Raw genomic sequence first — 17,024 nt, 5'->3', positions numbered from 1 at the left:
CTGACTGCTTCTAAAGTTTCTCTGCTTCTAGACTAAGAGTTAAACACCTGTATGTAGGTTCATGATAATAGCTCAGACAACAACTATAGGAAACATCATTTGTGACAGTCTGCCTGTGTCTGCCCACTGGCAGATTAAATTTTTAAAGAGGAATTTGGTGGCACAGATGAGTAGATCTTTCTGTCTTGCACAATGTATTTTCAAAATATTTTAAGATTGTATTTATTTATTTGCTCCAAGGGAAGATTTTCTTGATGTAAAACAATTCAGCCACCTTTTGCTTCATTTTATTGTTTTCCCCCTCTGCCCATTTCTCTGTAAAAACAAAGGATGGGGGAGGGAAGAAGTCACTGAGGGCTAAATGATACAGTATTTCTGATAAATTTTGCCTTTCATAGACAGAGTCTTTGGGCTTCTCTGCTCTCTCCTCCTAAAGAAGAAAAATCAGTATGACAGAAATGTTTTATTCCTTCTCCTTTATGATGCTATAGAAAACAGTTCTGGGATTATTTTAATGTTATGCTGATACGATGTATGACCATACAATACATGATGATGTACTGATGTGTATGAGTGGACTTTAACCTCATATTATCCCTGCTCACTGCTGCTCTTGATAACTCATTTTTGATGTGGCTACCTTGGTCCTGGTCTCCAGCTTAGCATCCCAGGCACCCGCCCCCACAGCCTCTCACTCAGCCTTGCTTGTGTGTCTCGTTTCAGGTGTCCACTGTGACAGTGTGTGTGCTGAGGGACGCTGGGGCCCCAACTGCTCCCTGCCCTGCTATTGTAAAAACGGGGCTTCGTGTTCCCCCGACGACGGCATCTGTGAGTGTGCGCCAGGGTTCCGAGGCACTACTTGTCAGAGAAGTAAGTGTCTCATTGGACAGCGGTTTCCAGCTTCCTGACTCAGATCACTGTGTACAGAATTATCTCTGTCCTGCCCCTCGATTCATAGTGATGTTCTGTTGTATTTAAGGCCAGAGGAGAGTGTCGTAGGTCACCCTGTCCTTTGCAGAGCTGGCCTCAATAGCGGTTCCCCAGAGGCTTCATTCTTTCCAACCTTCAGGACTAAGCTAACAGATGGGACTTTAGCCGTTTCTTCTCAGTAATGATTTCGTTGCCTCATTGGCATCACCATCAGTTTCTTGATCCTGCCTTAATCTTGCAAATGGTGTTCTAGAAATCCATTGACCTGTAAATATTTTATTTGCCCATTTTGGCATTGGCTGTACCTCAATTACCAGAAGTCAACATCAGCCAAACCCTGTGGCAAATCATACATCCCGCTAGTGGTCTGAAAGCCAGTGCTCCGGGGAAAACAGAGTTGCAGAGTTAAAAACGGGAGCTGTTGACATGATTGATAAATACGATTTTTGAGTTAGGGAGTGATCCACAAGATTTCACTGAAGCTTTTAGTAAATGTAATCCAGAAAGGAATATAGGACTAATTATAAGATACATTATTTTGTTTTTTAAATGACTTTTTTTTTCATTAAGAGCTCTGTGCAGTCCATTCTATACTTAAATCTAAAGTGCTTTTTCACTTTTCAATCACAGTAATTAACCTGGAGCATTTTGAAGAGGAACAAACTTTTAATTCTGACTATAAATCTATTTATGGCCAGTAGTGACTCTTAAAGAATGAAGGATTAACATGTGGCTCAAGAGCCTTTATTTGGGCCTTATTAGTATTTAGAATTTTATTGCTTTCTTTCATTTATTTCTCAACAGAAATTCTTCAAGCCTCTGCTCTATGCCAAGCTTCGTGCTAATTGGGGCCATAAATGGGAAAATAAAGAGAACTAAGACACTTGCCTGCCCTCAAGCAATTCAGAGTTTACTGGCTTCTTTTCATTAGTAAAGAGCGTTCTTGTTCTTTTTGTTGTTGTTTTATACTTGGAAAATTCTCAGTATCATTTAAAAAAATTTTTTTTACCCCAAACATGAACTGGATCTTTATGTGAAATACAAAGAAATGCCTCTCAAGGAAGATAACTGTCAATTTCCTGTCTGTTTCCAGTCTGCTCTCCTGGTTTTTATGGGCATCGCTGCAGCCAGACGTGCCCACAATGTGTGCACAGCAGTGGGCCCTGCCACCACATCACAGGCCTGTGTGACTGCTTACCTGGCTTCACTGGCGCCCTCTGCAATGAAGGTAGGGTGTGAGGCCTTGGGAGAGATGGGTGGTGGAGAGACGGGTGGTGAGCATGCCCCGTGCAGTCTGTCCTCAAGCTTCCCAAAGGACGTGTTGTTAGCTAGCAGCTAGCGGTGCCTTTTGGTGTGCTGTGTCTGCAGCTTCTGTAAATATGACTTTGAGCTTTGGAAAAGCTCAGCAGAATCTCTTTATTCTCTGAGCTGTGCTACTTCTCAGTTTTAGTTGGAAACAGCCTTGCATGAAAAAATCACTCTAAGGAAGGATTTTGACTCCCTGAGAAGAAGCCACGAAGATTGCTAGAAATGTGGTGATATCTCCTGGTCTGTGATGCCTTCATGAGGGTCTTTAGCTTCATGTGTTTGTACCAATGAGCCTGTTCAGGATGAGGGATGCTCTTGAGTAGAGGTAGCCACCACATGGACAGCTGGGTTGATGCCCTTTCAAGTCATCCACTATCCCAAGAGTCTAGGGTTCTGTGAGATGAGGTATAATGGTGAGTTTCTGATCTATAATTTATTCACAGTGTGTCCCAGTGGCAGATTTGGAAAAAACTGTGCAGGAATTTGTACCTGTACCAACAATGGGACCTGTAACCCCATCGACAGATCTTGTCAGTGTTATCCAGGGTGGATCGGCAGTGACTGCTCTCAACGTAAGTCTTGTTTGGAAACAACCGATCAACCATTTTCTGACATTTGTTTTCAAATTATTTAGGATTGAAGTATGAGTATTTAATCAAGAAAGAATATATGAATAATAAGATATGTGATTTTTAAATTCTGAGTGGCTTTTTTCCCCCATTAAGAGTTCTATGCAATGGTCCTATATTTAAATCTAATTCATGTCTTGGAAAGAACCAAAATAGGTAGCACTTGGCTTATCACTATTCAGTGATCCTTCATCTGTAAAATGAGGGTCTTATACTTGGAAAATCCATTCAAAACTTCATTCTAGACTTCAAGTGTCAGCTGTTGTTTTTCCTTTGCTCTTGGACAAAAATGGTACACACAATTATGGAAAGAATTTTTTTTTTCATTTTTTAAATCACTTCAACTTTATTTATTACCTTTCTTGGGCTATGTTCCCTACTGGGTAACCATATAGAAATTAAAAGTGACCTTTCTTTTAAGCAGTTATGTCCTTGAAGCATTAGCGTTAGTGGAAAGTGTTTTTTGGTTTGGTTTGGCTTGTTTTTTTTGGTAAATCAAATCATTTTACCCCATAACCTTACATTCCTCTCACAGATACTTTATCTGAGGTTCTGATTGCTCTTCAGTGGGCAGTGACCCCTAATGATTTAGTTCGATGATTTTCTGCTTCCAATTAAGAGTTTTTACAGTAAACCAGTTCTTACATACAGTGGGGGACCTTTGCGTTGAAAACAAGTCTCTAGTGACAACTGTGTGTCGACCTGCACTTGCAGATCCAGGGATCACAGACGTGAATTATAGGACCTTGGGTCCCTTAACCTCTCTCGAGTCACATCATTTCACACATCTGATCTCCGCTCAAATATCCTCTCCTCAGATGCCTTCCCTAAAGGAGTGGCTTCCATCTTTTTTGTTCCTCTTACCCTATTTTATTTTTTCTTATAGTTCTTCTTGCCATTATTCTTTTGGCTGGCTGTCTGGCTGGTTGGTTGGTTTGCCCACCTCCCCTACTAAAATACAAGCTTTCAGAGGATGACCTAGACCTTGTCTTTTCCTCTGCTGTCTCCTCCGGGACCTAGAACAGTGCTGAGCATAGAGGTGCTCAATGTGCATTTGTCAAGGAACTAAATCTGGAAACTTGGGATGCTGTTGGCTCTGCCTGCCTCCCTCCTCAGTCTGAATGGCTACGGTATCAGGAGTGGTGGTTCCCGTTGCCGTCAGCATTGCCATCTGGGTTTGAGTCAGATGTGGAGCGCTGTGCTCTCTTGGTCCTGATGCACATGGCTGACCTGTCACCTGCGAGGGGCAGTGTAAGGCGGTGGAATCCTCTCTGCTGGGTGCTGGCCTCAGGACTCTAATGGCGCTTTCCATGCGTGCTGTGCTTTCAGCTTGTCCACCTGCGCACTGGGGCCCAAACTGCATCCACACGTGCAACTGCCACAATGGGGCCTTCTGCAGCGCCTACGATGGGGAATGCAAATGCACTCCGGGCTGGACGGGGCTCTACTGCACGCAGAGTAAGTGGCACACCTTTTGAGGCTCCCCCAAGGTGGGAGTGGGACGCGCAGCCCCACCCTGTGCATGAAGGAGCTGAGCTCGCCAAGGCTTCTGACGTGGAAGAGTGTCACCACCTAGTGACCTCTAGACATCCAACTTCCTCCAGGTGGCTAAGAGCTGCCACTTTCCAGGTTTTCTTTCCTTGAGTCATGTCAGGACACTGAGGTCAAGCAGTGGCTGTCAGCGATGGTGTGCAGGTTTTTTTCTCTTGCCTCCTTTAACCAGACCCTATTTATGTGGATCAAATTCCCTGTCATTAGTCCTAACAGCACAAAGGTTAGGACTAGTGGCAGTGATTAGAAAGGCAGTGAACACCACGAGACTCACTGCCTGATCTAATGTGTGCTCTTGGAGAAGACGGAGTTCACTGGTTCTTGAATTTTAGCAAGCTTTGGAACCTCCCGGATGGCTGGATAAACACAACTGCTGGCTCCACTCCCAGAGTGTCTGATTCAGTAGGTCTGGGGCGGGACTCGAGGATTCACGTTGCTGACAACCTTCCAGGGAGTGATGTCAGTCTGGGATCATGCTTTGAGAACGCTGAGTTCTTTTTTCCATTTTCCATTTTCCATCCCATAATGTCCTCACTATCTCTTCTTCTATGAGGTATTTAGCATCATAGGGTAGAAGGTACAAAGTACTCCACAGCTCAGCAATGTTGGGAAAACAGACTGATCTCTGCCGTCTTGCCTTCAATGGAATAAAGGAAGCAAGACAGGAAAGCATGTCTTCCGGCTATCAGTAATCATCATATGTAGTTTAAGTCACAGCAGTGAGCTGAGGAGGAAAGATGGGTCAGAAATTTGGCCATTCTTATGCAACACTAATTAGAGAATGTAATTAGAGAACAGGCTGGCTGAACACATCTTTTGGAAGTTGCTAGAAGGGGGTACAGACCTTGAGCTGTGATTTGAAATGAATTGGCAAGGAGGAAGGTTATCTCAAGCATATTCTGCCAAGATTGTACATACAGAAAGTTTTTGAGCTGTTTAGAGAAAAGTGTTTGTAAGTTATTGGATGTAATTCTAAAATTAGGATCTGCTTTGGTCAGAGGACCTTTTAAAATAAAAGTAGCATCACAGAGTGGGAAGAACGTGGGGTCTGCAGCCAGACCCCCTGACGTTTGTGCCATGGCCCTGCTACCCTGCTGTTTGCTGATTGTGTGACTTCGATTACTCGGAGCTCAGTTCCCATCCTTAGGGTGCGAATACCCATCCTTGTGTTTCTGGGCTACTGCAGAGATTCAGTGAGAGGATGCTGAGAGTCTGGCACAGAGCAGGTGCCACGTAAATATGTGGTGATGATGTTGTTGCATGCTGGCATCCGTGCTCTGCCTCTGTTTCTTGAAAGTCGAGGTTTCATTAAATTCCCTATAAGAAAAAGGGAAAATAAAAAACACATGCGATACTCAGAAACAGCCATCGAAACAGCCTTCGTTGAAGCTTTCATTCTGGCCAAGAGCCCAAACACTCCTGCAGGGCAGCTGTGGCCCAGGAAATCCAATAGGGCTTGTACATGTCCTCAGCCAAAGGCCCTGGTGGTCTGGGTCTTAAAAATTGTGCTGCAGTAAGAAGGCTTATTGCATTTTTTTTTTTACAAAGCACCTATATAGTGCAGGATTTTTTAAAGTTTAGAATTCTCCTGCACATCTTTGGCAAAGGAGATAATATATTTAAGTCAGATACAGCGGACGGGACTAATAGCAGACGTGGGGGACATTCCGTACTCTAAGTGAAAGCAGGTAGGTAATTTTAACATAAAGTACTCATTTCTGTCCATGGAATTTGAGTCCAGGATTCTAGTAGTTGAGTGAAAAAAATGAAAGGTAACGTCTTCCGACTTCCATGGGGCTGATGGGATGCTTTGTTGGAAGACACTACCTTGCCTTCAGGCGTACCAGTGATGGTTAAACTGCCCCAGGTATAGACCCGTCCTGCCTCCTGCTTATAAAGTATAGTTTCCTCCCAAGAGCCCCATCTTGGGACTTCAAAGAAGCCGTTGTGAGAAGCCACAATGTGCATTATTGTCTTTCTTCTCTCTCTCCGGCTCAGCATCCTGCAGGTTCAAACACAAACATGTTGGAGGCGGAGTTGGGTTTCTCCTCCGTGGCTTCTTGACTCTCTGTCCTTCCTCCTCGCACAGGGTGTCCTCTGGGCTTCTATGGGAAGGACTGTGCATTGATATGCCAGTGTCAGAATGGAGCTGACTGTGACCACATCTCTGGGCAGTGCACTTGCCGCACCGGGTTCATGGGGAAGCACTGTGAGCAGAGTGAGTATGGGAGCGTGGCATCTCTGGGTGCGATGCTCTCCCCTAGAATCAGCTTTCCTATCTGCCTGAGAATAGAAAGGCAGAACCCACAGCTTCCAGGTAGTTTGAGCAATGGCTGGCACTTAGCAGCGCAGTTGACTTCCCCTTCCAGGCACCTTGCCAACCTTGGGATTCTGGCTGGCTGTCTTTTTCCTCAAAATTCTTCTCCCGAGGAACTGATCAGTGCTCTGGGTGGAGGGGGTGTGGCTCCAAGGGTGAAGACAGAATTCAAGTTTTCCATCTGTTCATCCTGGCTCTCTCTTCTTCTGCTTCTTATTTTTGGAATGGGGCTGCTCAGAGCTTTACAAGAGCCAGTCAAGCTTTCTTCATGGCAGAGGCAGGGCCCGGGTCTCACACTGGGGGAACGTAGTGGGGCCAGGCTCGGTGTCTGGGAGGCAGAGGGACTGGGCCAGCCTGACTCTGGGTGAGGGGACAAGTCCCTGCAAACACTGCATGCTGTTGGCCACCTTCTCTTGCCAGTGCTCTTATCCTGTTTCCACTAACAACTCTTCATCTTAGTCTTAACAACCTTCAAGACAATATATTGCCTGCGATTTTTCTAATCCCATTCAGGGAGAATCTGCTCTGTTGGAAAGCCCCCTCCTCGAGTTTCCATTTCCACCCCACCAGCTAAGCCTCTGCTCACAGGGCTGGAAGAACATTCACTTCAGTGGAATATTTCAAAGTAGTTCATTGTTCTTTTCGTCTGTGACTTTCATTCAAGGTTCAGGATGAATCACTAAGGTCTGAGAGCTGTCTGGGGCTCACTCTTTCATCATAAATGGCAGGCACAGTGCAGGACATTTCCTGCCTACAGAGGGCGTGCTCTTGAGACGGATGCAGCAAAGATCACGTGGCCGTAGGAGCAATGTGGCCTAGAAAGTTTGATCAGCATAGCTGGACTTTGGCAAAAAAGCATCACGCACCTTCCATCTCCCCTCCTCAGAACCTCACAGCACCCCTGGACAGCTGGGTTGTTTCAATTTTACATGCTAAACTCTAGGGTATATTTGCATATCCTCTCGTCTAGTAAATAACAAGAGTGATGGCCAGGAATCAGCCTGGACAGAGATGGCCCCATTTCAGTTTTACACTGCTAGTTCTCTTAATCATGAAGCAGACACTGAGTCACACAGTTGCCTGCACAGCCCTGTGTGTGTGTAAATGTGTGTTAGTGTGTAAATGTCTAAGTGTCTATACACATACATGTGTAGAAACCAGAATGGGCTCTAAACTGACTTTCGCTTGAATGCCAGACTGGTTATAGTCTTTATTAAATAAAAGCATCTGAAGTGCTTCCGTGATTACTCTGAACATCAAATTAAAATGTCCCTATTTTTGGAGACTTCTAATGCTCATCTGTAAACAGAAACCCTATATCTGGCAGAGGACTCTGAAAATAATAGCACATTGCCCTCTGCTGCTCACTTTACAAAAAGCATCAGTATTTTGTCATGGTGAGTTTTCGATTTAACCTACCTTGACTATTCTTTGAAATTCATGTCCAACTCTTATTACGACTACATCATAAAAATCCCACTATTTTAATCTGTCAGTCTTCAACCTACGAATCCAGATTTTGAGCTTTCTGTGGGAAATGAAATTCTTACCTAGAAAATTAACATAACTTGCCCTCTCCCTCTTCCCCTCCTCCCAGCTAATCCAAGTCAGTATATGCCTTTAGGAGGGCCCTAAAGCCTACAGCAAAATGTACATGTTCTGGGGGAAGCATCTCTTGTTTATACTTTTTGGTATAGTCCCCGTCAATCCCACAGTTTCGCCTGGTGGAGTCGTCTCAAATTGCCCTCAGTGATAATCTTCATCAGTTCCATTGGGTTCCACAGACTTTTTACATACCCATCCGGGAAGTGGGTACGTAGAATCTGAAACTGCCGGGAACTGTGATGAAGTTCCAGTCTCCAGCCCTGTGCTGCCTGGCTCGTGAGTCCCACCATGACTCAGAGAATGCCAGCCAGCTCTCAAACACCCTGGTGGGTACACATCTGCCTAAACAGGAGCCCCCTGGAAGGGCTGGCCTTTAGACACACCAGACCATACAGTAAGCTGCTTGCCTCAGGCTTCCAAGGCTGGAGAGCTACATTGGGCTCTCATCTCCTTCTCAGAGTGCCCTGCGGGAACTTATGGCTATGGCTGTCGCCAGATCTGTGACTGTCTGAACAACTCCACCTGCGACCACATCACCGGGACCTGTTACTGCAGCCCAGGATGGAAGGGGGCACGATGTGATCAAGGTGAGGATACTGGTATGTGATAATTACTCAGCTGAGGACCCTAAAGCTCAAAGACGTTGAGGAATTTGCCCAAGGTTACATAGCTGATATCTAGAACATGTCAGGGCTTTGATGCCAGGTTTGTCTGATTCCAAAGCTCATGAATTTTCTGCTGGGCCTACAATTTTTAGCTTTGTTAAGGTATAATGAACCTGTAAAAAATACATATATATAAAATATATATTAATATACATAAAGTATTAATATATGTATAATATAATTATAAAGTATGTTTATTTATTATATCATATATAAAATATATTTCTATATATGATATATAATTATGCTGTACATAGATACATACATTTATAACATATAGGTACAACACAGAGTATACAGCTTGATAAAATCTGATGTATACACCCATGAAACCATCACCACAATAAAAATAATGAATACATCTATCACCCCCTGAAGTTTCCTGATTTCCCTCTCTGCCACCACTATCCCCTAGGTTTCAGGTAATCACTGATCTACTTTTTTTGACTATAGATTAGTTTGCATTTCTTAGAATTTCATATAAATGGAGTCATAGTATACTCTTTTTGTCTGATTTTGCTTACTTGACATAATTGTTTTGAGACTGGACCATGTTGTGTGTATATCAGTACTTCAGTTCTTTTCATTGCTGAGTAGTATTCTGTTGTGTGATATACCATAATTATTTACCCATTCACTTGTTGAGGGACGTTTGGATTGTTTCCAGTTTTTGGCTACTACAGGTTAAGCAATTGTAAGCAATAGTGTGTCAAGTCTTTATGTGGACATATGTTTTCATGTCTCTTGGGTAAGTTCATAGGAGTTGAATGATTGGATCATATGGTAGGTTCCTGTTGAACTTTTCAAGAAACTTGTGCCCAGGGTTTTAACTAGGATGTATATCACAGCCACCTGGGAATACTTATAGTATACATAGTCCTCCTCGGGCAATTTTGACTCTGGCTTCCTTGAGAAAGGTGGTTCTGAAGCGTGGCCTCCAGAGAGCTCCTAGCACACATGGTGCTTTCTCTATGTCTTAAATACATGGGCTGTAAAGGCTGTAGAAAATTCATATAGTTTTATAGGTAGAGTCATCTGAGACTGTAAACTATGTGGGTACTTGTATTTAATTTTCTTTCATAAAATAACTTTTACCTGTTCATGATTTATATTTGACCATCATAACAATATGATGTTATATTCCACAATCACATCACAGTGTAATCACACCACACTGGCCTTGGTGCTCTACCTTTCAGGGCAGGCTGTCTGATAAGAAGGTCCAGCATTTAGAATCGTAAAGTCATAGGGACATTTGGGCTGGAGGTACCTTCACGGAGGCCAGTTTCTTCTTTTACACATGATGAACTGTAGCCTGAGAGCTTAAGGCAAAGTTCAAAATGTATGGATCAATTTTTTAGATGCTAGGTTTCTTGACTCCCAGTCCATATCATCTGTGTCTTCACTTGATGGAACTATGGAGGAACTATGTAAACCTAAGTTTAGAATTTTAATGAGTAAGATTTTCAGGTTGTGATATCAGGGATTATTGGGACCGACCTTTTTGATGTAGAAAATAATTGCATAGAACATATCTTCTGAGGTTAAAGGCCCATTGAAATTAGGGAAAGGCAGATTCTGATCTTGGACTAGATTTATAATGGAGTTATTCTTGATTAGAAGGAAAATTTCCTCTTAGAAATGCGAAGGGTAGACATATAATTAAATTAGGCACTTGAGTTAGCCATTCATAAGTTCTATAGTGGATGATAAATAAAGGACAGTAAAAACTAGATAAATTATTACCCCCAATTAATTGCTTGTCTAAATGTTTAGTCAGAAATCCGTGAGAAGCTCCCAAACACTACTGTTGAGTCCTTGGGTTCAGAAAATCCTGTCTCTTTTTTGAGGATTAGAGCAGCCTTTTTCCGGGCACAGACAAGCGAGCAACATCTGAAAATGAGGAATGTTTGTCTTTCCTTTCTGCTTTGTTTCCAAAAGTTTCCACATTAACATTTCATGAACCGAAAAATATCCAGGCATTAGCACAGTGGGAGAGTTTTGTAAATAGAGATCAGATATTTTTCCGGCACATTATCATCCTCAGTCACATCTCTTTTTCTCCTTTGCTAGCTGGTGTTATAATAGTTGGAAATCTGAACAGCTTAAGCAGAACCAGTACGGCTCTCCCTGCTGACTCCTACCAGATCGGGGCCATCGCGGGCATCGTCATCCTTGTCCTTGTTGTTCTGTTCCTCCTGGCGTTGTTCATTATTTATAGACACAAGCAGAAGGGGAAGGACTCGAGCATGCCCGCCGTCACCTACACCCCTGCCATGAGGGTCATGAATGCAGACTACGCCATTTCAGGTAAGACCGGTGTCACAAGAGGCGCTTTACTCCTTGAAAAGTGAGGATTCATCCTGGTTCTTTCAACCCGAGTGTTTGGCTGTGCTGCCCGTTCTTCTGGTCAGTTAGCCTCGAGGAGATCTTATGTTTGGCGGAGGATACGTTGTTAGAGGTGCGGTTTGTACGTCAACAGTGGTGAGACCATCACTGTTGTCTTCTAAGAGGGATTGAAAATTGAATCCACTGTGTGGTTGCTGTAGACTTTGGGAATTTCAACCAGGAAGAAGTTTTGCTGGGTGCCCAGTCCCAAGCTTTTGTCACATGTAGGGGACAGGAAGCAGAGAGAGGGAGGTGGCCGTGACTTTACCAAGGTCATGGAACAGATCAGGGACGAGGACCAGGTCTCTTGTCTCTGGCCTTGGGTTCTCCCAAGGTATCGTCCAGCCTGTCCCCACGCGCATGCAAATCATTAGCCGCACAGCAACCAGGTTATTTAAGAAACAGTTTTTTGGTGTTAGCAAGAACCAAATCTGTTCTTTAAGAAACTCTTTCGAATCTTTTTTGTCACAAGACACCGTAAAACTAAAATTTTAAGTGACACCCTCAATCCTCAGAAGAAGTAACCACATAATGAAGGAATTTGGAAACTTAAGATATTTACTAATTTGGGTGCAATCACTGAAGGATTTCAGGTCAATAATAGGTTTATAAGTGAAGTGATTGTAGGGGAATACATAAGGTAGCTGATTTACTTAGCATTGCCTTTCTAGTGTAGAATATTGTGTCAAGAACTCAAGTGTTTAAACAGAGAGGAAAGCCACAAGCTGAAGGTAGCTTCAAAGCGACGCCTTCCCAGCTTGCACGAGCCCCAGAGCAAAGAGCAGTTGCTTGTGCATAGTTCCACATTTTTCCAGAAGGCAGGTAGGAGGGCGGATGCCTGCGGTTTCTCGAAGCTTTGCTGAGTATGCCGGGCGGGAGGGGATTCTGCCCCACTTGTGATGTGGAAGCGGTCCAGACATTTGTTCTTGTGCTCTGGCTGCCCTCTTTCCCACACACACTTAGGGAGTCTGCCGTCTTAACCATTTCCTTCTCTTCTGGCAGAAACCCTTCCTCACGGCAGCGGTGGGAATGCAAACAGCCATTACTTCACCAATCCCAGTTACCACACTCTCACCCAGTGTGCCACGTCCCCTCATGTCAACAACAGGGACAGGATGACCATCGCGAAGGTGAGAGGACGTGGGCCACATCGCTGAGGGTACGCAGGGGTGGGAGGAAGGAGCACGTGTGTTTTTGCCAGCTGCGGTGCTCTGCACTGTTCATCCGTTATCTCTATACAATCCTGTGGCTGTGTGTTAGGAATCTCCAGTTGACTGACCCAAAAACCTGAGTAATGGGGAATTTAAGTCACTTCCCAACATAGCTCATGCGTGAAGCAGCTGTGATGTGAGTCCGTCTCCCTGTCTCGACAGTTTCTGCTGTTTCCATTATACCTCTTTGGAAACGTGTTTCTAATATTGCACGAGGTCTTAAAATACTGTCTCGTAGCAGAACTATAAGAGCCTCGAGCCTGGGCAAAATCGCCAGCTCCGTCTTTTCTCACCACCTATCTTGCAGTGCCCTCCCCTGGCCGCCTGTGCTTAAGTAACGCAACAGCAAAAATCGGTATTAGGTTGAACCACCTGAAGTTGAATTTTTGTCAAAAATTATCAAACAGAAACAACCTAATACTATGTGCCAAGCATTTCTAATCATGTTACAAATATAAACTCATTTAATTTTCACACCAATCCTATGAAACAAGAGTGACTATCCCATTTTCCAGATGCCTACAGAGGTTCTAGACCCGGTGCTGTCTAGAACCCAGAGCAGCTCCTCTGGTACCACCTGGCTCGCCCCCAGTTCTCTTCCACAGCGCTCTGAAATCCCAGACCTTTCTCCCTTCCAACTGCACCCGAATTATATTTCTAACCCCATTGTCTAATTCCAGCCCTCTTAGAAAAAAAGGCCAAGCTAATTAAATTAATTCAGTTGAGATTAAATTAATGCAGATGGATTTTAATTACAGTGCCTTACAGTTAAATAGCACGTCACATCCTGCGGAGACTTTGATTTTTATCATACCATTTCGTCTCGTTCACATTCAGGGAGGAAGGCAAAGTAGATCACCCAATTCTCATGTTTATAGCTGAGAAAATCACAGAGAGTCACTTGTGACTCATACAAAATCATACAGTGTTTCATGTATGCAATGAGGATAGTAACAGTGTCCTTTTTATGGTGATAAGTTAAAGGTTAAATGTTAACCTCTGTCACACTGCAGTGTAATTATCTTCATGATTCTTTCATTCTTTTTTCCCATCAACAAATAATACTTGAGAGCCTACTAAAGCGAATTTTGATTCTGCCTCTGTCTCTCTGCCTCCATTAGTCATGTGGCTTTGAGAAAACTGTAACATGTGTCAATGTTATTATCTATGAATTTGAGATAAAATAGCACACATCTCAAGGGAGTACTGTAAGAGTAAATAAGCTAATACAAGTAACGCATTTAGAACAAAACCTAATGGAAATTAGAAAATCCAAAAAAAAAAAATCATACAGTGTTTGATGGAAGAGCTCAGACCAAGAATTTGTTTTGTTTTTCAACTCAAAGTTCCAAGTATGTAACCAAATGAGTTCCAATGGGCAGAGAGCAACGGTGAGAAATGAAGAAGCTGAGGCGGTGGAGGGAATAGTGGGGGCCGAGGGACATATACTCTTGCTGCCTCTGAGTCCCACCTGCTTCTAGGCTGTCACCTCCCCCTGGGTGCATCCTCATGTGAGGACCAGGGTACATGACTTGCTTTCCCCTGCACTGTGGGTAACACTGCACTGTGCCACGTTGTATTTTTTTAAGTTTTAAAAAAATTTTTTGTTTGTATTTTTAACAGTCAAAAAACAACCAGCTGTTTGTGAATCTGAAAAATGTGAATCCGGGGAAGAGAGGCCCTGTGGTGGACTACACGGGCACGCTGCCTGCGGACTGGAAGCACGGCGGCTACCTCAACGAGCTCGGCAAGTCCTCCCGCCCCCCAGCTCACAAGCATCTTCATCTTTTCGTGACCTCAGACAGGCATAGATTCATGTCAGTGCCAGAGTTATCTACTGCAAATGGGCACGAGGAAACAGAGTAGTAGGATTATACCTAACCCCTGTCTGGGGCTTGTTACTGTCCTAAGTGCTTTAGTTACTCAACATTTATTGAGTTCTTACTATGAGCCAGAAATTGAGAAGAAGAGAAAAGGATCTCTGCCTGCTGGAGCTTCCATTCCACCGCTCTGTGTGCTAACTCACCTAATCCTCACGAGAGCTGTTACAGGTGGTACCATTATCATCATCATCTCCCTGTCACAGCTGAGAAACTGAGTCGTGAAGAGGTTAAGTAACTTGTGTAAGTTTGCAAAGCCTGTTAAATGATAGAGCAAGGATTTGAACCCAGTTGGCTTGGTTCTGTGGTGTGTGCTTCTCTCTGCTCTCTTTTAATCTGGGGCACCCTTACTTGTGGCCCCTTCCCCTTCTAGGTGAGGCAATGGAGGTATCAACAGGAATAGACTAAGTCAGTTGTTCTCAAACGTCTGGGAATCAGGATCCTTTCACACACACACAGACACACTCTTAAAAGCAATCGAGGATCCCAAAGAGCTCCTTTTGACATGGCATTTACTATATTACAGATAAAATCTGACAGTGTTTTAAAGAGCTGTTTATTCGTTTATTTTATAATAACTGTCTCATTTCATGATAACATAAAATGCATTTTTATGAAAAATAACTACATTCTCCAAAACAAAACCAAAAAAATTTTAGGAGAGTGGCACTATTCAACGCTGTTAGAAATCTCTTTAACATCTGGCTTCACAGAGGACAGCTAGATTTTCATATCTGCTTCTGTGTTCAGTCAGGGGTGATCTCACGCTTTGTGTAGCTGGTAGAAAGCTCCACCACGCGCTAGAGAGGGAATGAGAGTGGAAAGGACAAATAATGTCATGTTACTGATGAGAATAGTTTTGATCTCCTGGCCCTCCTGCAAAGGGGATGGGAATTCCTGGACTGCACCTGGAGAACTGCTGTGATACACCTTTGAACCTGTGGTGCATTCCCTTATCTTCAGGGAGGAGCCCCAGGATATAGTAACTGACACGTATGCAGTGCCTTATGGGCAATACGTGTTTATTTCACATGCATTTATTTGGTGGTAAGGTTGCCAGGAAATCCCATTAAACTATAATTTCAGATAAGCAACAAATAATATTTATATAAATATATCCCAAATAATGCATGGGATATACTTATACCAAAAACTATCCATTCATGTTTTCTCTAAAATTCAAATTTTATTGGACTTTCTATTTTTTTTTTTTGCTAAATGTGGCACCCCTACTGTGGGGGCCCTTCCACAGATCTTGTTTTATAGAGGAATAAACAGAGAGGTTAACTCTCTTGTTCAATATTTCATAGAAGGCAGGGAGTAAAACAAGCTCTCAGAGTTGGTCTTCTGACGGCTCCCGTATGATCCTTCTGTGAACACCATATATGTCAGTTCACCTGAGCCAGATGTAGGAGCCAATCCCTGTGGGCTCTGGAATCCCTTCTTACTACAGAAATGCAAATGTTTAAGTAGGAAATTAGTACAAATTTTTAACTTTTGTCTGCATTCTGTAACCAACATTGTCAATAGGGTGTGTATTTCTACACACTTACAGTGAAATTCCTTATATACCAGATTCCCAGATACTTACTGGTGAAATCATTTAGCTTTATGGAGATTGAAAAGTCCGAGTTACATTAATAATCTAGCACATAGAAGTATATGAATTGATGTTAGTAAAATGCCACCTGGCACCAATGAGGGAAAAGCTCTCTGGTTCCATCTCCACTTAATGGAGTTTGTCCTGATTCCAGAACACACAGTCACTATAATGGTTACAGACAAATTGCTCTCCTTTTTGTATCAATGAGACCCAAGGGACCAGGAACATAAAATCTTCATTAGAAATTCTGAATCTCTTTGGTTTGTTCCCGTCCGAAAGTAGTTCTGCATTTAATATCCCTTTAAAGTTGCTGCATAGAAACAGTCTTCTCTTACAAAGAACAGACTAAGGCATGTTATGGATAATGAAGTATATGGGTGTTTTAAATGATGGAGAAGTTGTATGCTGTCTGAAAGAGTCCTGAACTTGACACCAAAGCCCTGAGATCAATTCCTGGTTAAGTGATATGACATTGTGCCAGTCACCCTCTCGAGACTGATTTGTTCATTTGTAAAATAGAGATAATGATCATGTTCTGGCTCATTGTAGGAAGTAGATTAACTTAAGCATATGAAAGCCCCTGTTCAGGGACTGAGACAGAGGGGAGTTTATGAGGAAGCCCACCTACTTCCTTGTTAAAACTGCACCCTGGTCTTCCAGGGCAGGGAAGAGGGAATCTGGCATGAGTGTCTGGTCTCATAGCCCAACTCTTGTTCCCTAGTTTACTATCTGCCCCATGTTGCTCCTCTCTTTAAGCCCTTGGGCAAGGCTAACCATTGCGTAGCTAAGACCAAGATGGACATTAACAAGACTTCATTACACTTTGGAGATGATCAAGGAAATCATGAAAAGAATAACTAGACAGAGTTCCTTGATTGGGCTCTTCTCTTCGTGGGGATCCCTAAGACCGCCGTCACTTCTGATACCAACTCCAAGT

At 43.3% G+C, this 17,024-nt stretch overlaps 1 protein-coding gene across 11 annotated transcripts in view; it reads left to right on the top strand.

Annotated features, from left to right (window-relative positions):
- The window catches only part of MEGF10 (multiple EGF like domains 10), a 366,325-nt gene that overhangs the window by 293,427 nt on the left and 55,874 nt on the right, over positions 1–17,024 (top strand). For 9 of the 11 annotated variants that reach the window (XR_012069865.1, XM_072957545.1, XM_072957544.1 and 6 more), the window contains 9 exons: positions 724–870; positions 2,024–2,158; positions 2,682–2,810; positions 4,197–4,325; positions 6,508–6,636; positions 8,799–8,927; positions 11,079–11,315; positions 12,396–12,523; positions 14,228–14,351. Coding sequence is in view for 10 of the 11 variants with exons in the window: in XM_072957545.1 (XP_072813646.1) it covers positions 724–870; positions 2,024–2,158; positions 2,682–2,810; positions 4,197–4,325; positions 6,508–6,636; positions 8,799–8,927; positions 11,079–11,315; positions 12,396–12,523; positions 14,228–14,351 (1,287 nt within the window). In the remaining variant the exon portion in view is untranslated. The remainder of the gene's footprint in view (positions 1–723; positions 871–2,023; positions 2,159–2,681; positions 2,811–4,196; positions 4,326–6,507; positions 6,637–8,798; positions 8,928–11,078; positions 11,316–12,395; positions 12,524–14,227; positions 14,352–17,024) is intronic. The other 2 variants (XM_072957557.1, XM_072957561.1) reach the window with 2 other exon arrangements.

Source organism: Vicugna pacos, chromosome 3, assembly GCF_048564905.1.
Source record: "Vicugna pacos chromosome 3, VicPac4, whole genome shotgun sequence".
Classification (NCBI taxonomy): domain Eukaryota; kingdom Metazoa; phylum Chordata; class Mammalia; order Artiodactyla; family Camelidae; genus Vicugna; species Vicugna pacos.
The sequence above is the reverse complement of the archived record's forward strand: the minus strand, read 5'-3'. Positions and strand labels throughout refer to the sequence as shown.